Raw genomic sequence first — 24,501 nt, 5'->3', positions numbered from 1 at the left:
TATTTTCCCCATTTTACAACTGAAAGTGGGGTAGAACTTAAGTGACTTGCCCAAGGTCAAAGTGTCTGAGGCCAGAATCAAACTCAGGCCATCCTGACTCCAGGCCCAGTTGGTGGAACTGTGAACTGATCCAGCCACTTTGGAGAGTTATATCCAGTTATATCTGGAGAGAATCCAGAGAGTTATAAAACTGTGTATACCCTTTGACCTAGCAATACCACTACTAGGTCTGTTTCCCAAGGTGATAAAAAAAAGAAAAAGAACCTACATGTTCTAAAATATTTATAGCAGCTCTCTTAGTGGTAGCAAAAAACCTGGAAATTGAGGGGAGGCCCATCATTTGGAGAATGGCTGAACAAGCTGTGGTATATGATTGTGATGGAATACTACTGTGCTGTAAGAAATGATGAGTAGGGGCAGCCAGGTAGCACAGCAAGTAAGAGCACCGGCTCCAGTGTTGGGATGACCTGGAGATCGAATCCCAGGCTCAGACACTTAGCACCCACCCAGAAACACCTGGCCGTGTAACCTTGAGCAAGTTACTTAACCCCAATTGCTTAGGGGCGGCCAGGTGGCTCAGCGAGTAAGAGCACCGCCTCCAGTGTCGGGATGACTTGGATCAAATCCGGGCTCAGATACTCAGCACCACACCCAGAAATAACTGGCCGTGTAACCTTGAGCAAGTTACTTAACCCTGATTGCTTAAAAAAAGAATCAATAAAGATATCCTCAAGATGAGAAATTAAGCACATGGTAGAAGGTGCTCATATCTTTTCAGTTCTCCAGCTATGATTTTTCCAGTCTTTTACAATCTTTTACCTTTGAGACATTTTGAAAATCAATCTCTATAATGCCTTTAGAATTACATCACTTCCAGCAAAATTTCTTCTAAGTGTACTTGGTCAGGTCTAGCAATTCCTGGATTTCATTTCATCATTTAATACACTGGGTTTTGAGGTAGTGGAGACCACATGTGAATTATTAATATACACTGAGAACACAGTTTAATTGTCAGAGACTAATCTGAAGTCCAGATGTACCAATTACATATAAATCACTTTCATTCCTTGCAAATTAAATTGTGTCTTTGAGGAATGCTAACAAATGAAGGCACAAATACTTTCATTCTTCTACAGACAAAAATGTCATCAGATGACTGAATTGTCCATTCTCATATACCTTTTAGTAAACAACCAAAACCTGGCTCTTATGCACTGCTATTTAGAATTTTTATTCCCAAGTACACAGGAAGAATTGGAAGTTGAAATTAGGTGTCCTAGAACTCCTCTGTAATAAATAAATGGAGGTCTGTATCAGGGATGATATCAAGCAAATAAAAAATTGACATTTTAAAATATATTTCAGAGATAGCAGTGAATATCACACCAACCCTGCAGTCAGGAAGACCTGAGTTCAGATCCGTGCTCAGACACATAACAATAGCTGTGTGACCTTGGACAAGTCATTGAACCCCAATTGTCCAGTCTTTCCCCCTCCAAAAAGCAAATATACATATGTATAATTAATTAAATAAAATATATTTCAGATGCATTATTTCTCTTTGATTCAAGAAATTTAAAAAGTAGTTCAAATCAACAAATGTTCATTATAATTGGACTTTGATATGTGCTCTAATACTTTATAACAAACTTTATCAGAAGTCATCAAGCTCATTGGCATGAGTTTTAGAGGCTGAATTATAAACCAATGAGACTCCTTCAACTTCAATTTCTAAGTCCTATTCAAAAAATTTGAAAAGAAAAAGACAACTAAAAAATCGGGTCATGTAAAACCAAAACTTATTTGGTCAGACCAATGATTTTATCTACCTGGAGACCTCCTAGGAGAAATTTCCTCCACTAAATGCAGATTAATCAATCTACTATAGGCAGCTATGGAATCAGAAAGACTCATCCTCCAGAGTTGATTGGACACCTATTAGCTGTGTAACTCTGGGAAAGTCACTTAACCCTGTTTGCTTCAGTTTCCTCATCTGTAAAATGACCTGGAGAAAGAAATGGCATAACACTCAAGGATCTTTGCCAAGAAAACTACAAAAGGAGTCACAAAGAATCAGGCAAAACTGAATGACTGCACAACAACAAAAGTCTACTGTAATTTTCAGTCTTAAAGAGTTGCCCAGGCACTGAGAGATGTGATTTAGGTTTGCACCCTGTCAAAGACAGAATGTGAAGTCAGGTTTTTCCTAATTCCAAAACCCAGCCCTCTATTCATCACAGTGCACTACTTCTCCAAATCTAACTTGTTTCAGGAATATATTGTACTTATCATCTTCATTATGTATACTCATGTGTAAAAATGTGAAATGGTCAGGGTAAGTAATTAGTTTCATTAGTAATCATCAATCAAATGCCTTCTCCACACCCTAGTTAAGCGAGATAAAGAATGCCTGTTGTCCAGACTATGATATGCAGTTGGATGGCTGGTTAACCCATAGAACTGGCCCATCACTACATTTCTCTTGGACAGACACTGAAATGAATTCAGAAGTAAATAAGGGGAAGAAAGTGGCTGGATTACATTCAGGAAATCATACAACAGTATCTTTGTAATTTTCATATTCTTCTGGTGGTGGTGTTTAGCTATGAAGCATGTAATACTGGAGCCTCTAAAGAATGAAAATTTCAAATGGTCCCAGAGTACATACAGCACAATGAATGTGAATAGGTTGTAGCATACCAGCAACGGAGATCTGTGCAGAAGCATAACAGAGAGGCATAATTGGCAAAGGAATCAGATCATTTGGGTAGCAAGAGAAAGGGGTAAAGATGGACAACCCACACTGGTAACACACAAAAAGTTGAGAGATCTAGAGGAAGGGCCATGACAGCATGGGAGGAACACCAATGGAGAAGTTCAAGTGACAAAAGACACACAGGAGAGAAAACTGCTAGGTTTGTGATCCATTGTGATCAATGTGTCCATTAGAAGGGAAACCCAAATGTAGAGATTCGTTGAACAATCAAGTTTTTAAACAGCTTTATGCATGTAGTATTTCAACACAACCTTTGAAGAGTTATGGTATAAAAACATTTAATATCAACTGGCAAGGCAGACCAAAACTGTTATAATTTACTTACCATTATAAATCTCATCCTAAAAGTGTTTCAGTTCAAACATGCAAGCTTCAGGTTAGGACTCAGGGGATCTTAATCTGGATGGCAAATAGAATTCTAAACATATTAAGGATCTAGTTCACAAATAACATCAAAATTATGATTTAATTTTTAAATTTCAGTATATACAAAAATTAACGAATGATGTTCTGTGTGGCATTTGATCTCTTCCTTCCTCTTGGATAAAGATACCACATCTCTTCACATCTATCTGCCTGTTACAGTCTAAAAGAAAAAGTCAATCCAGGAATTGTCATGTTTTTAAGGCCTTCTGCTTAATGCCAATAGTTCACACATTTCATTTCTAGGATGCTCCCAAAAAATATTGTGCTTTTTCAAAAATCAAACGGCTGATACCGATTGCTGGAAACAACTTCACAAAGTTTGGAGTGATGCCCCTGAATATGCCTGTTAGCCCATCTTTGACAATTAATTCTTGAAAGAAATAATAGACGTTCTTCTGCGGAGCTCCTTTTATGGAAGATAAAAAGTGAAGAAAAAAAATCAGACTACTTTAACACTAATTTTCAAGTCTGTTTTTGCATGTTTTTAATGTTATTTCAATATAGTACATTCACATAATATTGTGTAGTATAACACCAAAATTTTTAAAAGTTCAGATTGCAAGTAGAAACTGACAGTGGGCATCTACCCTCAAGGACCCTTGTGTAAACAACATTTAGGATGATTAGATGGGTGTTTTAGTGATACTTGGATTCCTGGTTTCTCAATTGTTATGCTGCCTTTTTTCTTTGTGAAGCCAGGGAGTTTGGCTTGGATCTTTGTACTACTGTAGAAAACCTCTCAAGACATTTTAGAACAAGCCCACTGATCACAGTAAGTGGCAGGGACATTTTCTAATTCTCTTGAAAAACCTACACCATTCACAAGGAGGTCTTCACAATGTCAAATTCCATTAGATTTTGCTGATATTTTCTTATAACAGATTTTTATTATGGTATTCCAAGGGTTAGGGCAGATGGAGGGACAGCCAGCTTCAAGGGTTGAAGTCTCACTTCTGACACACACTGACTTGTATGACTCTGGAGCAGGGGTGTGGATCCTGCAGCCTTAAAGCCACATCTGGCCTTCTAGGTCCTTGGGTGTGGCCATTTGACTGAGTCCAAGTTTTACAGAACAAATCCTTTTATTAAGGGGATTTGTTCTATGAAGTTTGGATTCAAAGGGCTGCACTTGAGGACCTAGAGGGCCTCAAGGTCATAGGTTCCCTACCCCTGCTCTGGAGCAAAACATTAAATACTTGGTGCCCCCAGACAGGTCTCTAAAGTTGAAGAACAGCTGTGTATCTGCACTGAGAGAATGAAAGCACAGATCAAAACCATTTCAGAAAAAATGTTTTCTAATTATATACAATCCTATTATATATAGTGGGAAATTATCTGTAAAATTCTAACCTACTAACCTAATTCTATCATCAACCTAAATAAAGTTAAACACAGGGGTATTAACTATAATGCCCCAGAGACACATTTGGCACTTTCTCTGCCAAAATTATCCAGGAAATAAAGTCATCACCACCTATAAAGATTCTTAGATTAGATATCAACCACAAGCAAGGAGAAAGCAGATCTTCCAGATGACTAAACTTCATTATTGAAGAAACTACTTTGTCAAATCCAGGTCTCAGGATCATACCATACCAAAATGACAGTAACTCAAAACCTGCAAAATCCTAAAAGGAGAATGCCATGCTATAGGCAAGGTGTCTGAGTAAAGAGCATGATGTTGGAGGAAGAAAGATCTGTGTTCAATAAATTATCAATAATCATTTACTAAGCACCTTCTATGTACCAACACATCTCAGTCACCTAACAGTCTTATGACCCCGGGGAAATCATTTAACTTCTGAGTCTACTTCCTCTTTTGGGCAATGGGATAGTAATAGTATCCATCTCAAACAACTGTTGTAAGGATAGAATGAGATAATGTGTATAAAACATCTACAATCTTTAAAACTATATAAATGTAACTATTTACAATAAAACTATTATTATAATACATATGGATGAGGCAGCATGTTGGAATAGGGAACCAGTCTTGAAGCCAGGAAGCCTTAGATTCAAATACTGCCTCTGACGCATATTGTCTTGATGACCTTGGGCAAATCTCTTAACCTGTTAGTCATCTAGGCAGCTCTCTAATGCTACAAGTTACAGGGAAGGTGCCACACTGCAACAGTAGTTTCCCCATTGAGAATTCCTTATACCAACTAAATCATAGGTCTAGTCCCTATCCTCTTTCTCCCTTAGTTGACAATTTTTACCCTCTCTGTCTGCATCTAATGGGTATAGAAATAACAGTTGACTTCCAGATTCTTGGTATGGTGAGTTGTAGATATCTTGTTGGTTAGTTATTTTTCAGTCACATCCAACCTTTGAAACCCCATTTGGGGATTTCTTGGCAAAGATCCTAGACTAGTGTGCCATTTCCTTCTCCAGATGGGGAAACTGAGGCAAACAGAGTGAAGTGACTTGCCCAGGGTCACACAGCTAGTAAGTGTCCAAGATTTGAACTCAGGGAAATGTTTTCCTAACTCTAGGCCCAGTATTCTATCCACCACTACACTACCTGGTGCCCTGAGACATTCCCACCTTCAAAAAGGTCATTGGTAAGAAGAAAGTCACCATATACACCAAAATATTTGTAGCAGAATTTTGTAGTAGCAAATTAGAAAATAGAGAACCATGCATGGATCCAGGGATGACTAAACAAATTATGGCACCTGAACGTAGTTGACTGTTACTGAAATGTAAGAAAGGACAAATATGAAGAAGACAGAGAAACATGATGAAGCATTCACATGATTTGATAAAGACTGAAACCGAGCCACTAAAAACAGTATATACAATAACTACAATACTATAAATAGAAAAGAGCAACCTTAAAACAATCAAAAGTAAATTCTGCAAAATTAAAAAGGGTATGTTTCCAAAGAAGAAACATGAGAATACACCCCATGCCACTCCTTTGTAGAAGCAGGAGGTCCACACACATGATAAATGGCATACTGAAGCAGTTAGGCAGTAGAGTAGATAAAATGCTGGTCTTGGAATGAGGAACACCTGAGTCCAGATAGAGTCTCAGATACTACCAGTGTGTCCCTGGGAAAGTCACCTTAACCTCTGTTTGCCTCAGTTTCCTTATCTATAAAACAAGGATAATAATAGCACCTATTTCTGGAGGCCTTGTGAGAAAAAAAAAGGAAATAACATTTGTAAAGTATTTCATAAATTTAAAACCACTATATAAAAGCTATTATAATCTTGAGACTTTTTAAATCAATGAGGTTGATTTTTTTTCCTCCTTTTTTTCTTCAAAAATATTATTTGTTGTATGAGATGGTTCTCTGAAAGGAGGAGGTAGAAAGACAAAGGGAGAAATTTTGGTGGTATAAAAAATAAAATGTATAAGTAAAACTTTATTATAGAAAAGTTATATTTGTATTTCACTGGATCCATGCTTTCTTTCCCACAGATATCCTCCCTAACAGTACATATAACAATGTATCCATGCCCTCCCATCCTGTGTGATTCTTGTCCATGACTTCCTCTAAAAACTCCCAATCTACCCAACACACTGGAGTTTCTCTAGGACTTTAGATATGTCATGAATACTCTTGTCATAATCGAGCTACCCCTCTGATCTATCTTGCCCTTGCTACATGACCAACCCACCGCCTTTTTCAGTCACACCGCTTGATGAGGTCTTCCATGCCACTTTTGCTCACAAGTCATCTCTGATCAAATCTCACAGCATGCTTGGACACCATGCATATTTCCAATACCTTTTGAGTCACCTACAAATGTGATTCTGAGAAATGTGGTGCTTCATGATTCACAGCAATATAGCAACACTGGGAGAGCAGTGGTGTTAAAAAAAAAAAAAAGATGGGTTTGTGATAGCCAGCAGTTTAGAATCACCGAATAGTCTGAGCTTTGCCCTGGCCTATCCTCTTCCTTTTCAGTTCTGAGCTTTATTCACTAGTCATCCGTTGTACCCGTATAAAATGCATGTACTGATAAAATAACTCATGGTTTGCCTGTCCAACCATAAATCATAATCTGGGTAGTATACATTCTCCATCCACTTTGTGTTTCCCATCTGAATGACTAAGTTCATCTCTTTTGAGTGACCCTGAATCTCACTAAGATGGTCAGAAAGAATTGAATTTTAATCCTGCCTCTGATACTTTCTAGCTGTGTGATCTTAGGCAAGTCACTTAACCATTCTCAGACTCAATTTCTCCTCCTGTAAAATTCACATAATAAAAGCACCTACCTCATAGGGTTGTGCTGAGAATCAAATGAGATAATATATGTAAAGAGCTTTCCAAACCTTAAAATACTGCATAAATGTTAAGTATTAGAAAACTTTATATGATTTTGTTACAAATGAGAGATATTTAGGAAAAGACTTCAAGCTTTCACTTTCTCACATCCAGGAAGATGTTTGAAGTTGTTGTTGCTGTTTTCATGAGCAGAAAACGACACCGCAGGAAAATATATCCTCTACACCTCCCTGTCAGAGATGTGACTATGAAGATGTGGTCAGCTATAGAAAATCCCCCCTGTTCCCTTCTTACATTTTCGTGATAGATACTCTTGAGTCATTAAGAATCAATAAAGAGGCGGCCAGCTAGAACAGCAAGTAAAAGCACCGGCTCCAGTGTCAGGATGACCCAGAGATTAAATCCGGGCTTGGATACTTAGCATCACACCCAGAAATAACTGGCCTTGTAACCTTGAGCAAGTTACTTAACCCCGATTGCTTAAAAAAAAAAAAAAGAATAAAGATATCCTGAAGATGAGAAATTAAGCACAAAATGGAAGGTGCTCACATCTTCTCAGATCTCCAGCTACAATTTTTGCAGTCTTTTACAATCTTCTACCTTTGAGGCATTTTGAAAATCAGTCAATTTAGAATTACATCACCTCCAGCAAAATTTCATCTAAGTGTACTTGGTCAGGTCTAACAATTCCTGGATTTCACTTAGTGCCCTTTTGTGATTTAATACATTGAGTTTTGAGGTAGTGGAGACCATGTGTGAATTATTAATATACACTGAGAACACAGTTTAATTGTCAGAGACTAATCTGAAGTCCAGATGTGCCAATTACATATAAATCACTTTCATTCCTTGCAAATTAAATTAAATGTCTTTGAGGAATGCTAACAAATGAAGGCACAAATACTTTCACTCTTCTATAGACAAAAATGTCATCAGATAACTGAATTGTCCATTCTCATATACTTTTAAGTAAGCAACCAAAACCTGGCTCTTATGCACTGCTATTTAGAATTTTTATTCCCAAGTACACAGGAAGAATTGGAAGATTAAATTAGGTGTCCTAGAACTCCTCTGTTATAAATGAATGGAAGTCTCTATCTGGGATGATTTCATGCAAGCAAAAAATTGACATTTTAAAATATATTTCAGATGCATTATTTCTCTTTGATTCAAGATATTTAAAAAGTAGTTCAAATCAACAAATGTTTATTATAATTGGACTTTGATATGTGCTCTAATACTTTATAACAAACTTTATCAGAAGTCATCAAGCTCATTGGCATGAGTTTTAGAGGCTGAAATATAAACCAATGAAACTCCTTCAACTAGTTGACATTTTCTAAGTTCTATTCAAAAAAATTGAAAAGAAAAAGATAACTGTCTAAAAAATCGGGTCATGTAAAATCAAAACTTATTTGGTCAGACCAATGATTTTATCTACCTGGAGACCTCCTAGGAGAAATTTCCTCCACTAAATGCAGATTAATCAATCTACTATAGGCAGCTGTACTGCAGTAGATAGAGTGCCAGGCTTGGAATCAGAAAGACCCATCCTCCAGAGTTGATCAGACACTTATTAGCTGTATAACTCTGGGAAAGTCACTTAACCCTGTTTGCCTCAGTTTCCTCATCTGTAAAATGACCTGGAGAAAGAAATGGCAAAACACTCCAGAATCTTTACCAAGAAAACTACAAAAGGGGTCACAAAGAATCAGGCAAAACTGAATGACTGCACAACAACAAAAGTCTACTGTAATTTTCAGTCTTAAAGAGTTGCCCAGGCACTGAGAGATGTGATTTAGGTTTGCACCCTGTCAAAGACAGAATGTGAAGTCAGGTTTTTCCTAATTCCAAAACCCAGCCCTCTATTCACCACAGTGCACTACTTCTCCAAATCTAACTTGTTTCAGGAATGTATTGTACTTATCATCTTCATTATGTATACTCATTTGTAAAAATGTGAAATGACCAGGGTAAGCAATTAGTTTCATTAGTAATCATCAATCAAATGCCTTCCCCACACCCTAGTTAAGCGAGATAAAGAATGCCTGTTGTCCAGACTATGATATGCAGTTGGATGGCTGGTTAACCCATAGAACTGGCCCATCACTACATTTCTCTTGGACAGACACTGAAATGAATTCAGAAGTAAATAAGGGCAAGAAAGTGGGCTAGATTACATTCAGGAAATTACACAACAGTTTTAAAGACCACAGAAATAAAAAGCTATCTTTGCAATTTTCATATTCTTCTGGTGGTGATGTTTAGCTATGAGGTATGGAATACTAGAGCCTCTAAAGAATGAAAATTTCTGGTGGAGTCAAGATGGCAGAGTAGAAACAGGACCTCCAGGCAGCTCCGGCTCTCACCCCATCCCATTCATATAAAAGGTGACTTTGAACAAACTTTGGAGCTACAGAACCACAAAATGACACAGAGAAGCTAACCTCCCGCTGAAGACAGCCCAACAGGCCAGTAAGAAATCAGCCAGCGCAGTGCCTTGCACAAGCCGAGGTTTTAGCCACAGGACAGGCTAACCAGCAGCTGGCTAGAAGGACTTCAGATCACCAGCAGCTGTGGCAGTTTACAGAATTATCAACCCATAGATGCTAAGGACAAAGTGAGAGGTCAGTGCAATGTGGACTTTGAGATCCATTAGTTGGGAGTGTGGTTGGCCTTTGCCCCCTGGGTAAGAAGCTGCTGAGGCACCCTGGCCGCCAAGTGGCAGCTTCAGTTCCTGGCCTGCAGATTGTAGGGGAACCAAGCAACCACTCTGAAGGGTAATTGCTCTTGCTTTAACCTGCTTGGATCCTGATTGCTGTGTAGGGTAGAGGTCCTGGGGTGTGTGACCAGCTTGCCAGAGCATGTGGAGGCTTCAGAGAGGGCACCCAACTAATACCTTTGGTAGCTGAGAAAACCCCAGCATTTGGTATGAAGCTCCCCTGTCTGGTGGCAGAGTCCTACTGTGGCAAAAAGCACAAAAGTCAAGTAATTGAGTGGCAACATGGGCAGGCAAAGGGAGCAAACCAAGCAGAGCAATTCAACTTTGCACTCCTATTTTAGGCAAAAAAAAGGACCAAAGCATGGATCAGGAGGAAGACAGTGAAGTCAGAACTTCTGCACCAAAAGCTTCCAAGAAAAATATGAGCTGGTTATAGGCCATAGAGGACCTTAAGAAGGATTCTGAAAACCAAATAAGAGAAGTGGAGGAAGAATTGGGAAGAGAAATGAGAATGATGCAAGAAAATTACGAAATGAGAATCAACAACCTGACTAAAGAAAATAACACCTTAAAAAATAGACTTGATGCAAATGGCAAAAGAGTCTCAAAAAGGCAACTAGGAGAATATTGCCTTAAAAAGCCAAATTTGCCAGATGGGAAAAGAATCTCAAAAGCTCACTGAAGAGAATCATTCCTTCAGAATTAGATTGGAGCAAATGGAAGCTAGTGACTTTATGAGAAATCAAGATACTATTAAACAGATCCAAACAAATGAAAAAATAGAAGGCAATGTGAAATACCTCATTGGGAAAACCACTGACCTGAAAATAGATACGCTAGAGATAATTTAAAAATTGTTGGACTTCCTGAAAGCTATGATAAAAAAAAAAAACCTAGAAATCATCCTTCAAGAAATCTCAAGGAAAATTGCCCTGATATTTTAGAACCAGAGAGCAAAATAGAGGTTGAAATAATCCACCTATCACCTCCTAAAAAAAGATCCCAAAAAGAAAACTCCTAGGAATATTTTAGACAGGTTCTGGAATTCCCAGATCAAGGAGAAAATATTACAAACAGCCAGGAAGAAACAATTTGAATATTGTGAAACACAATCAGGATAACACAGGATCTGGCAGCTTCTACACTGAGGGATCAAAGGGCTTAGAATATGATATACTGGAGGTCAAAGGAGCTGGGATCAAAACCAAGAATCACCTACCCAGCAAAACTGAGTATCATATTTCAGGGGAAAATGTGGTAATTCGGTGGAATAGAAGACTTTCAAGCATTCTTGATGAAAAAAACAGAATTGAATAGAAAATGTAACATTGAGATACAAGAAGCAAGAGAAGCATGAGAAGGTAAACAGGGAAAAGAAATCATAAGGAACTTATCAAAGTTGAACTATTTACATTCCTACATGGAAAAATGATAATTGTAACTTATGAAACTTTTCTCAGGATGAGAATAATTGAAGGGAATAGAAATGTGTATGATATGTGTGTACATATATGTATATATACATACATATAGATGTCTATATAGGAGGATATATGGGCATATGAATACATATGTGAATGTGTGTATATATGTGTACAGGTATACATAGATAGAGTGCACAGGACCAGTTTAATGGAAAGGGATGATACTTAAAAGGTGAAATTAAGAGGTGAGAGAGGAATATAATGAGAGGAGATGGGGAGAGACAGATTGGGGTAAACTATCTCATATAGAAGAGGTAAGGGAAAATGGTTACAATGGAGGGGAAGAACAGGAAGTCAAAAGGGAATGGGTCAACCTTATTCTCATTGAATTTGGCTTAGGGAGGGAATGACATACACACTAAATACGGTATCTCACCCTACAGGAGAGTAGGGAGGAAGGGGATGAGAGGGGGGACTATGGAAGGGAGGGCAGGCTGGGGGAGAGGGAAGTTGGAAGCACCCACTTTTGAAAAAGGACAGGATCAAAGTAGAGAATAGAACAAGTGGGAGGTGGGATAGGAGGGAGGGAAATATAGTCAGTCTTTTACAATATATCTATTATGGAAATGTTTTGCATAGCTACACATGTACAACCTATATTGAATTGCTTATCTTCTCAGTAAAGGTTGGTAACAAGGGAGAAAGGGAATGAATCTGAAATTCAAAGATTTAAAATCAAATGTTTAAAATATATATATATATATATATATGCTCTTATCAATATTATTTTACATATAAATAAGAAATAAGATATACAGGCACTGGGGCACAGAGACCCACCATGCCCTGCTGGAAAGTTGAAGGGAGTATGGGAGAAGATATGGGAGAGAGCAGATTGGAGGAGGGGATATCCAGTGGGATCGCTATTTTGGGGTGGTGGGTAGGGAAAAAATGCGGAGAAAATTTGTAACTCAAAACCTTGAGGAAATGAACGATGTAAACTAGAAGTTAATAAAGCATTTGATTAAAAAAAATGAAAATTTCAAATGACCCCAGAGTACATACAGCACAATAAGTGTGAATAAGGTGTAGCATACCAGCAATGGAGATCTATGCAGAAGCATAACAGAGAGGCATAATTGGCAAAGGAAACAGATCATTTGGGTAGCAAGAGAGAGGGGTAAAGATGGACCGCCCACACTGGTATCACACAAAAAGTTAAGAGATCTAGAGGAAGGGCCCTGACAGCATGGGAGGAACACCAGTGGAGAAGTTCAAGTGACAAGAGAAACACAGGAGAGGAAACTGCGCTAAGCTTGTCTATACCATTGACAGGGACACCTAAATGTAGAGTTTCATTGAACCATCAAGGTTTTTATGTATGTAGTATTTCAACATATAGCCTTATAAGAGTTAAGGTATAAAACATTTAACATCAACTGGTAAGGCAGATCAAAACTTTTATAATATACTTACCTACATAATAGGTAAATTTTATATACCTATATAATGTATATACATAAATTTATAAATGTATAATCTATATCTATAAATCTCATCTTAAAATGTGTTTCAGTTCAAATATGCAAGCTTCAGGTTAGGACTCAGGGGATCTCAATCGGGAAGGCAAAAAGAATTCTAAACATATTAAGAATTTAGTTTATAAATAACATCAAATCTATGATTTAATTTTTAAATTTCAGCATATACAAAATTAAAGAATGATGTGGCATTTGATACCTTCCTTCCTCTTGGATAAAGATACCACATCTCTTCACATCTGCCTGTTACAGTCTAAAAGAAAAAGTCAGTCCAGGAATTGTCATGTTTTTAAGCCCTTCTGCTTAATGCCAATAGTTCACACATTTCATTTCTAGGATGCTCCCAAAATAATTTGTGTGTTTTCAAAAACCAAACAGCTGATGCCGACTGCTGGAAACAACTTCACAAAGTTTGGAGTGATGCCCCTGAATAAGCCTTTTAGCCCATCTTTGACAATTATTTCTTGAAAGAAATAAAAGATGTTCTTCTGTGGAGCTCCTTTTATGGAAGATAAAAAGTGAAGAAAAAAATCAGACTACTTTAACACTAATTTTCAAGTCTGTTTTTGCATGTTTTTAATGTTTTTTCAACATAGTACATTCACATAATATTGTGTAGTATAATACCAAAAATTTTTTTAAAACTTGGAATCCAAGTACAAGCTGATAACAGGCATTTCCCCTCAAGGGCCCTTGTGTAAACAACACTTAGAACTATTAGATGAGTCTTTTAGTGATACTCGGATTCCTGGTTTCTCAACTGTTATGCTGCCTTTTTTCTTTGTGAAGCCAGGGAGTTTGGCTTGGATCTTTGTACTACTGTAGAAAACCTCTCAAGGCATTTTGGAACAGGACCATTGATCATAGTAAATGGCAGGGACATTTTCTAATTCTCTTGAAAAACCTACACCATTCACAAGGAGGTCTTCACAATGTCAAATTCCATTAGATTTTGCTGATATTTTCTTGTAACAGATTTTTATTATGGTATTCCAAGGGTTAGGGCAGATGGAGGGACAGCCAGCTTCAAGGGTTGAAGTCTCACTTCTGACACACACTGACTTGTGTGACTCTGGAGCAGGGGTGTGGATCCTGCAGCTTTAAAGCCACATCTGGCCTTCTAGGTCCTTTTGACCAAGTCCAAGTTTTACAGAACAAATCCTTTTATTAAGGGGATTTGTTCTATGAAGTTTGGATTCGAAGGGCAGCACTTGAGGACCTAGAGGGCTTCAAGGTCGTAGGTTCCCTACCCCTGCTCTGGAGCAAAACATTAAATACTTGGTGCCCCCAGACAGGTCTCTAAAGTTGAAGAACAGCTATGTATCTGCACTGAGAGAATGAAAGCACAGATCAAAACCATTTTAGAAAAATGTTTTCTAATTATATACAATCCTGTTAGATATAGTAGAAATTATCTGTAAAATTCTAACCTACTAACCATCAACCTAAATAAAGTTAAACACAGGGGTATTAACTATAATGCCCCAGAGACACTTTTGGCACTTTCTCTGCCAAAATTATCCAGGAAATAAAGTCATCACCACCTATAAAGATTCTTATGTTAAATATCAAACACAAGCAAGAAGAAAGCAGATCTTCCCGATGACTAAACTTCATTATTGAAGAAACTACTTTGTCAAATCCAGGTCTCAGGATCATACCATACCAAAATGACAGTAACTCAAAACCTGCAAAATCCTAAAACAAGAATGCCATACTATAGGCAAGGTGTCTGAGTAGAGAGCATGATGTACTTGGAGGAAGAAAGACCTGTGTTTAATAAATTATCAATAATCATTTACTAAGCACCTTCTATGTGCCAACACATCTCAGTCACCTAATAGTCTTATGACCCCAGGGAAATCATTTAACCTCTGAGTCTACTTCCTCTTTTGTAAAATGGGGGTAATAATAGTATCCATCTCAAACAACTATTGTAAGGATAGAATGAGATAAAGTATCTACAATCTTAAAAACTTTATAAATATAACTATTTACAATAAAACTATTATTATAATACATATGGATGAGGCAGCATGTTGGAATAGGGAACCAGTGTTGCAACCAGGAAGACCTAGGTTCAAATCCTGCCTGTGACGTATATTGGCTACGTGACCTTAACCCATTAGTCATCTAGGCAGCTCTCTAATGCTACAAGTTACAGGGAAGGTGCCAAGTTGCACTGGTAGTTTCCCCACTGAGATTTCTTTATACTAATTAAATCATAGGCCTAGTCCCTATCCTGATGCTAAGTAACCCTCTTTCTCTCTTACCTAACATAATACTTCAATCAATTTTTGACGCTCTCTGTATCTAATGGGCATAGAAATAACAGATGACTTCCAGATTCTTGGTAGTTAGATGGTGAGCTATAGATGTTGTTTTTCAGTCATGCCTAACCCCTTGTGACCCCATTTGGGGTTTTCTTGGCAAAGATACTAGACTGGTTTGCTGTTTCCTTCTCTAGCTCATTTTATAAATGAAGAAACTGAGGCAAACAGGGTAAAGCGACGTGCCCAGGGTTACACAGCTAGTAAGTTTCTGAGGCGAGATTTGAACTCAGGCCTCCTGACTCTAGGCCTAGCACTCTGTCCACTGAGCAACTTTGCTTCCCTGAGCTACAGATATAAAATGTCATAAACAATCAAGGTTTAACTGGTATTCTTTGGGCCAGGAAAGGATTGTTAGGAAATATTGGTGGTGTAAAAAGCAGAAAGTGTCTGTAAGACATTTTTTTTAAAGAAATAAGTGACTCCATGGAAGCCATTGTGATGGTGAGATATTGCTTCCTTCCTTTTGACTGATCAAACCCTCCTGTTCTCAATGAATTGCATTTCCCCGTCATGTTCTTCTTCCTCAGAATTTAGCCTATGAAACACAAGTTTGTTAGAAATGAGGATATAAAGGGTTTTCTTGAGTAAGATTGAGTACTTAGGTGGCAGCTAGGAGGCGCAGTGAAGAAAGAACTGGTCCTGGAGTCAGGAGGACCTGAGTTCAAATTCAGCCTCAGACACTTAACACTTACTAGCCGTGTGACCTTGGGCAAGTCATTTACCCCCAATTGCCCTGCTTTCCCCACTCCAAGAAAAAAAAAAAGATTGAGTATTTAGTGCTAGGCTGTTCATGCATGTAATCTACTCCACTGACACAAGGAGCTAGCTCATGTAGCCTGAGTGTCCCTGGGCTCTGGCTGCCATCCCCAATGCCTTTCCTACACTATGAAGTTGGCTGCCTATATCAGATACCCCAGAGAGGCGGCCCAACTTCCTTACAGCAGCCATCAGTCCCCAACATATACCAGTTCATTCCACAAGAGGTTTAGGAGTAGAATTCTCCCTGTTATTTTTTTTAAACTACAGTCACCTTCCTCATTAACCTCCCATCAACCTCCACCCCAGTTCTAGCATCCCTGCCACAAGAAATCAGCCTCTTGGTCTCTACCCCTACCCCAAACTCTTAGCTCTTTATGGAGCTTTGAATTTTTTTCTTTTTCTTTTACTTTTGTGGTATATTTACAGTACTTTATTGTCAAATCTGGGTTGAGTATTAGGTCATAGGCTCTGTGTCTCTGCTGTTCTTCTCCTGTCATCTACAGCTCCCCAAAAGTTCCATTTAATTTCTCATGCCGACCCACAACATATTGAAACCTCAATGGGAAAAGTCACAGTGCAGAAGGGATGACTGTACCTGCATCAGCTAGATAGGTAACTTACCTTCTAATTCTCATCCTTTACTTCTGCATTTATTGTTTTTCTGGTGCCCCCAATCTGGCCATAAGGAAAATGTATCCAACTAGTAATCAGAAGGCTGGGCTTTAAATGCTGGCTTTGCCACTTACTATCTGTGGGGCCTCGGACAGACACTCACCTTCAGCCTGCATCCGAGTCCTCACAAGGTGCAGAGGGTAGCTGGCTAATTGACCACAAAAGTTAGATGAAGCACTACAGAACAGCAAGAGTAATACCCCAGGGTTTACAGAGTCTTCGGCATAATTATTTAGCCAATAATTCTTCATAGCCTGTTAGAGAACACAGAAGAGCAATGAAAAATCAACTACTAAAACTTTCTCCTCTTTCCTGTGAAATCCTTGCCATCCGCCATGCTGACTCTGATTTTGTCGGCTAGATTATCGCCAAAAGAGGAGGGGGGAGGGGGGGCACGCACGGTGGCAGCTAGGTGGCGCAGTGAGTAGAGCACCAACCCTTAAGTCAGGAGGACCTGAGTTCAAATTTTACCTCAGACACTTAACATTTACTAGCCATGTGACCTTGGGCAAATCACTTAACCCCAGGTGCCCTGCTCTCTCCCCTCCAAAAAAAAGGGGCGGGGAGGAGAAGCTACTGCTACATCTACCATAGAATACAGCAATCCAATGATGAAGTGTGGGAAGTTGTAGGCATACACAGTTCTCAGATTCTTCACTAGCTCCCCTGACAACTTGGAAGTAAAATATAAGCTTAATAAAACCAACTATCAATTGTCTCACTCCCTACATACCATTCTAGCAATCATAGTCAGTTGGCCGTGTTTTAGGATAAAGCTTTTTTGACTTCTTGAAATTGTTTTCAAACCCAATATATCAAAACCATCTCTGCTAATTGCTGTTTCTTCAGAGCAAGCCAATCTTAGAAGCTCTTTCAGAGTAGATGAAAATGCTCTGTGACTTCTAAACAGCTATGGATGGAATCATCTACAGTCCGGATTACAGATGGTGTCTACAATTATAATGTCTAAAACTTGTTTGAAAGGGCAGGAATTGGCCACTAACAGATATTTTAAATTGTCTCTGTTTTCTTGAAGGATTTTTTTATCCTTCAAGAACTTTATCCTTTAGTCCTAGAGTCATTATAGAGAATAGTATAACTTCATAAAATTGAGGGAATAAATCATTACATTCAAGAATGTCTTTATTCAGTATTTACTATTTTAAATATAGCCATCAGAGTCTGGATCAAGCTATATCTAGAGGCAAAATGTTTAGATAAGCTGAGATACAAGGATGGAAGTAGTTTGACATTCACACTAGAGTACAAAGTAGTACAAAGAAGGCCCCAAAAAAATACATTCAGAAAATTTAGAATAGGAACTGGATTTGAGCTCAGAGAAAAGGCTGTGGCCATCAAACCACTTAAAATCAAATAGACTATAGAGAAATCCAAATACGTGGTCTTGGCCATGGTGTTTGACCAACCTCATCTTTTAACCAACTCTAATAATGTTCTCTTGCTGCCTTCTTTTCTTCCTCATCTTTAAATTTAAGCACATATATAATAAAGTATGTGTATATGTATGTATATATGTGTGTACATACATATATATGCATATATGTGTTTGGGGTCAAGCATCATTAAAGCCAAAAATAATTCACGAGGATAACAAAAAAAATGAGTACCATTAGCAAAAAGAGACTCAACATAATTGGTTCATATGTTAATATGTTAACATAAAATATTGGTCTGTCCAAAGTGGTCTGTTATCAAAAGTCAAAGAGGCCTAGTATGTTTCTTTAAATATAATTGAAAATTAGATTTCTTCTTAACTCAACTGCTTTAACTTATCTTGGGAGTAAACTCACCTCATAGACGGATAAATCTATGCCAGCATAAGGAAGGATACTCAGAAAATTAGGAATATAGCCTTTGTAAAAAGTTCCAGGGTGTTCATTCTTCGCAATTTGCAAGGCACAGTTAAACATCCCTGAGTATTGTCCAGTTTTACTTAGAACCAACCTGGTCTTTATAACCTGAATGCAAAAGAATATAGTCAAATCTCTGATCAGATTTATTAAACCCAAAGCACTCTAATGAATTATGTTATTTCAGTTAGTCAATAAACATTTATTAAGCATCTACTATATGCCAGGCATAAGAGTAAGCATTGGAGATACAAAAAGAGGCACAAGACCATCCCTGCCCTCAAGGAGCTCACAATCTAATGGATTATTCTCACTGATATCATACAGAATTCCAGAAATAACAAATGTTACAGTGCATCATTTTCTTAGCTGCGTATATTTGCAACTGTCTACAACCAAACTCTTCAAATTCAGCTTGGTAAAATCTTGCTATGGTTCCACGGGATACTGGGAAAGGCCTCCACCAGACTGTGACATGGAAGATGAGTCTTAAAGGAAGCTAGGGATTCCAAGAGAAAAAAGTGAGGAGGCAGAGCACTGTAGACATGGGGAACAGCCAGTACAAAGGCCCAGACACACAAGATGGAGTATCATGTATGAGGAGCGGCAAATAAACCAATATGGTGGAATCACAGAAGACAAGGAAGGGAATAATGTGAAAGAAGACTAAAAAGATAGATTGTTTAAAAGACCAAATGAAATAAAGTGTGCTAAGTGCTTTGAATCATTAAAGTGCTACATAAATATTAGTGATTTTGTTAATAATCAAAGTTCCATGAGTTATTGGTATGTCCATATTCTTGTTATTTTCCCTATCCTATGGACAATACATTCTTCTATTGCTCATCTAATCCTTAAGATTCAGAAACTGCCAAGGTGATTTTTTTCCCCTGATAAGTCTCCCCTACTCTCGTTCCTATAAAGCTCTGTCTTCCCTCCTCAATCCAGTGTCTGCCTCCTTTCACTGTAACTTCTCTACTTTACTAGAAAACTCTGTTGCATTTTATTATTATTATCATTTATTATATTTATAATTTCTTATTATGTAACATATATAATATCTATTATATGTGACATATAAGATATAATTTATGTATAATTATTAGAACAATTATTATTTATTATTATTAATAGATTTATTCAATCATATTTTTCCCATCTTCTAGAGTTCCTGGAAATGTGGCTCTCCCCTATTCCCTTTTCCATGCCATCTTCTCCTACTGTCATGCCCCTCAGCATACTGGCCCAGGAAGAACAATACACCTGCTTCTTGTTCTGCACATCTACTTCCAGACCCACCTGCTGCCACTCAACAATTTCTCCTTTGAAGTTCACTCCATCCATCCATGCCTAGATCCTTGTTGTTATCATCTACTAACCTTCAGGCCATGTTCTTACTTTTCCTCAATGACTTAACCAGCTAACTCAGTCTTCTCTATCCTATCCACTACCTTCATTCTTGGGGATGCCAATATTCATGTTTATGTCCTCTAGAACACCCTGTTCTCTCAGTCTGTTGACATCCTAACTTGCCCGAACCCCAGCTTCACTCTACTTCAGCCACCCACCAAGGTGGTCACACATTAGATCTCACCAGCATCCAATGATCTTGGACTCTGAAATTTCCCTCTAATACCTCTCTGCCTCTCCTCCTGTCTCACTTCTTCTCTATCTTCACTCTTCCTGTGATCTTGGGTCCCTCTACATCCCGTTGCTCTCTTAGTCTATTATCTCTGTTCTAACATCATTTTCTTCCCTTCATAGTCTTGAGCTAACCTTTTACAAAACTAATTCAACAAGAACACTGCCCAGTCTCCTTGAATTACTATTCCCCTTCCCCTTCCATGATTCATCTACTGCCAATTTTCAACCTAGAGCCACTGCCAACATCTGCTGATTTCAATCCTGCTTAAGGAAGTCATGAAAGCATAACTGATCCCACCACAAATTCACATTATCTAGAGTCATAATTAAGAATTCCAGTCCCAAAGGGGAGGACAGGTTGCACAGTGAATAGAGCACCGGCACTGGAGTCAGGAGGACCTGAGTTCAAATCTGGCCTCAGACACTTAACACAAAACTAGCCATGTGACCTTGGACAAGTCACTTAACCCCAATTGCCCTGCTTTCCCCCCTGCCAAAAAATAAACAACACAAAAAATCAATATGCAGAATACAGCAGAAGATAGTTCATAAGGTGACATGGACAAGAAAGGCAGTTGATGATGGGTATCATATTGCTTACCTTCTCAGTGGATGGGGGAGGGCCTGGAGAGAAGGAGAGAATTTGGAACTCAAACATTTTTTTTAATGTTAAGTAAATAAATCTTTAAAAAAAGAAAGAAAGAAAAAGAAAGGCAGTTGTTGTATACTTAAAAATGGGTCCTCTAGGGACTTCCTAGAGTCCATTAGGACCCTATGAAAGACATGTTCCATGATAATAGCAAATACTTTTAGCACCCGACTGTCTCCATTTGGGGGAGCTCGCTTCATGTTGATATTCAGAAGATTGCTGAACAGTTATCCTGCTGTTTGCATCTCCCTAAGAATCTTATATGATCTTAGCACATGCCTAAGAGACTCCTTTCTGGAGGACAGCCTTTGCCTTACTGAACCAAATCTTCTATAATCAATAAATGCCAAAAGCAATAGTATCTTCAATAAACACCTCATATTCTCCCTGTCTATCAGTTGAATGATTTTGGAAATTTGGCCTACTATAGAAAATTGACTAGAAAAGGCTGTTTGTTGCTTTCTCACATTATCATCAATGTATTCATAGACTAGCCTCACAGTGATTTTATAGAAATGGGAAAATATTCATATGAGGCAATAATGTCCAGTCTTCTCAATAGCCTCAGACCTCCATGTTGTTTTTTTTCTTTTATGTGGTATCTTCTCTGCTTTGAGATGTCCTGATCCCTTGATGCCTGTAAATTTATTTCGGAGCACACTTGGTTCAGGTACTACTGAACTACTCTTCCCAACTTAATTTTCTTAAGTGTAATTTCCACTGCAAATCATGGATCATCATCAAGGTGTTAAGTGACCGAAAGGACAATGGAGAAATTGATGGCATCATGCAAAAATTTCAGAAGGCTACCAATGGAGATGGGTGCAGGAACTAATTCTAAGTATAGGTGGGACATGTTCTCCCTAAGAGCTACATGCCCCACAGGACCGTATGAAGTAGGAGGAAGTGAAAGACAGTGGAAACAGCTTGGGCTCTGGAGGCAGAAGACCTGGGTTCAAATCCTCTCTCTGATGCTTGCTACTTGTGTGACCTTGTCATATGACAACAATGACACTTAACCTCCTCTCAGCCTCAATTTCTTCATCTATAAAACAAAGAGGCTGGATTATCTATAGCCTCTGAAGTACCTACCAGATCTACTTCTAAGACCCAAAATGCAACAGGTGATATCAGATGCTACCCCTAGTCTGATTCTGATTTGCAACATAGCTAGAAGGAGAATGAATCCGAACTCTAAGGAGTGATAGGATTTTGGCAGATTTGGGGCAGTGCTCTGGAAAAGAAAAAAGAAGAGAATGGATAGGGAGACAAAACTGTCACAGAGAGCTAATCCAACCATTCTGGAGAGTAATGTGGAACTATGCCCAAAGAGCATAAAAAGGTACATACTCTTTGGCCCAGCAATACCTTCTAGAGCTATAAACCCAAAAGAACATACAAATGGGAAAAAACCCACATATACAAAAATGTATATAGCAGCTCTTTCTGTGGTGACCAAGAACTGGAAATTGAGGGGATGCCCATCAATTGAGGGATGACTGAACAAGCTGTGGTATATGAATGTAATGGAACACTAGTGTGCTATAAGAAATGATGAGCAGGCAGACTTTAGAAAAACCTGGACTTATATGAACTGATGCTGGGTGAAGTGAGCAGAACCAGGAGAACATTGTACACAGTAACAGCCACAGTGTTCGATGACTGATTTTGACAGACTTAGCCCTTCTCAGCAATTTAAGGACCTAAAACAATTCCAAAGGAATCATGATGGAAAAAATACCATCCACATCCAGAGAAAGAGCTATGGAGTCTGAATGTAGAGCAAAGCAGACTACTTTCTTTTTGGTTTGTTTTATTTTCTCATGGTTTCTCCCATTTGTTATAATTTTTCCATATATCATGATTGATGTGAAAATAAAAATGTCTAATATAAATGTATATGTAGATGTATATCAGATTGCATGCCATCTTGGGGAGAGAGGAGGGGATGGAGAGAGAGAAAATTTAAAATTTATGGAAGTGAATGCTGAAGACTAAGAATAAATTAATTTAAAAAAAAAAGAAAGCTGTCACATAAGAGGTTTCTAATTCCCACCACCACTAACAAAAGACTTTCCCTTTTCCATATCCACAAACAACAGCTCCAGACAGACTCCCAAATGGACAGCTTGTTCTGAGAAGCCACACTTGCAAGACTTTAAGACGTCACTGGTCTGGCACTGAGAAGCAAGACCTTTCAGAATCTAAGATTGCTGGATTCACTCAGGGCAACCTGGAAACATCTCTTTTCCTTTTCCTCTGAGTACCACAACATGTTGTTAGAGCAGCTACAGTGAGGCACAAAGAGTCAGTTCACAAACTTGTCTTACTAGCTTAGAGAGCAAGGCCAATAAGCCAGCGTGGGAAGAAGAGTTTGGACGAGGCCTCATAACACACATTCTCTGCAAGTTCAGAAGGTTGCTATGCCTTGGGAAATGAATGGTGAGAATGTTTGCTGCTTGACGCATTTCTTGTTTTACATCTTGCACTCTATTTTAAGATGTTCTTTTATATTGCTATCATGTCACAGGATTCAATCTGGCTAGCTGGAAAAGAAAATCAGAGGAAAAAGTAAAGGCTTATAAGCAGCAGTTAAATAAATGGCAAATTGATTACTGGTATGAGGAAAAGGTATGGTGAGGAGAAGGGCCATTTCTTCATCAGAGACTGGAGTAAAGTATGATGAGGAATGATGTTGATACATAAAATAGGGGCGAACAAGAAGATCAGGTCAGATGGTCTCTATTTTTTTCAAGAGAGTTAAGAGGCAAAGGCTTCTGCTGAGAGGGGGAAGAAAAGTGGCAGTGTGGGAGAGCTTAAAGACAACATTTCCTGCAGCTGGCTGTGGGGAGTACAAGAGAACATAGAACCCTAGATTTAGAATGGAACCTTAGAGGTCATCCAGTCCAACCTTTTAATTTTAAAGATAAAAAAAATGAGGCTTAGACTGGTTTAATGACTTACCCAGGGTCACACAGAGAGTAAGCCAAGTTTCAAACTGAGGTTTCTCTGTTTGAATTCAGTGTGGGATTGCATGTAGCATTGAAGGACCATCTGAGATTAGGTAGCATCAAAGTGTGTTGAATCCAACTGGTGTGGCTTACAACTTCCCCAGCAGGAGAGGAGGATAGTAGTGTAAGCCATGGCTGTGGATTAGTAGAGTATGAGCAATGAGACTGACAGAAACAAAGGATTTCAGAGTAGAGGACAATGTATAGTTGAATTGGTTAATTCTAGGGTCAGTGCTGAGAAGAGAGCAAAGTAATGGGCTGGGAGAGCCAAGAGGGATAGAATAAGTTAACTTTGAGAACAAAGACTAGGTTCTGGAGCAAGGTAGAGGGATGGATGGAGGATATGAAATTGTGATCAAAGACAGGAATTTCACATTTCTGTATCACAGAAAAGAATAGTGATGGATGAAAGTTAAAGGGTTACCAATG

The 24,501-nt window shown here is 38.4% G+C and overlaps 1 protein-coding gene across 1 annotated transcript in view; it reads right to left on the bottom strand.

Moving 5' to 3' along the window:
- Nucleotides 1-3,121: 3,121 nt before the first annotated feature.
- Nucleotides 3,122-24,501, bottom strand: part of LOC138162255 (mitochondrial adenyl nucleotide antiporter SLC25A24-like) — an 87,598-nt gene continuing 66,218 nt past the window's right edge. The window contains exons 10-12 of the mRNA XM_069089284.1: nucleotides 18,709-18,876; nucleotides 17,001-17,151; nucleotides 3,122-3,608 (exon numbers count right to left, since the gene is read on the bottom strand). Of these exons, the coding sequence (XP_068945385.1) occupies nucleotides 3,442-3,608; nucleotides 17,001-17,151; nucleotides 18,709-18,876 (486 nt within the window). The 3' untranslated portion in view covers nucleotides 3,122-3,441. The remainder of the gene's footprint in view (nucleotides 3,609-17,000; nucleotides 17,152-18,708; nucleotides 18,877-24,501) is intronic.

This window comes from Petaurus breviceps, unplaced genomic scaffold (genome assembly GCF_028583685.1).
Source record: "Petaurus breviceps papuanus isolate PSGF00001 unplaced genomic scaffold, PetGlider_PUasm1.0 186, whole genome shotgun sequence".
Classification (NCBI taxonomy): Eukaryota; Metazoa; Chordata; class Mammalia; order Diprotodontia; family Petauridae; genus Petaurus; species Petaurus breviceps.
This window is presented reverse-complemented; position numbering and strand designations above follow the sequence as displayed.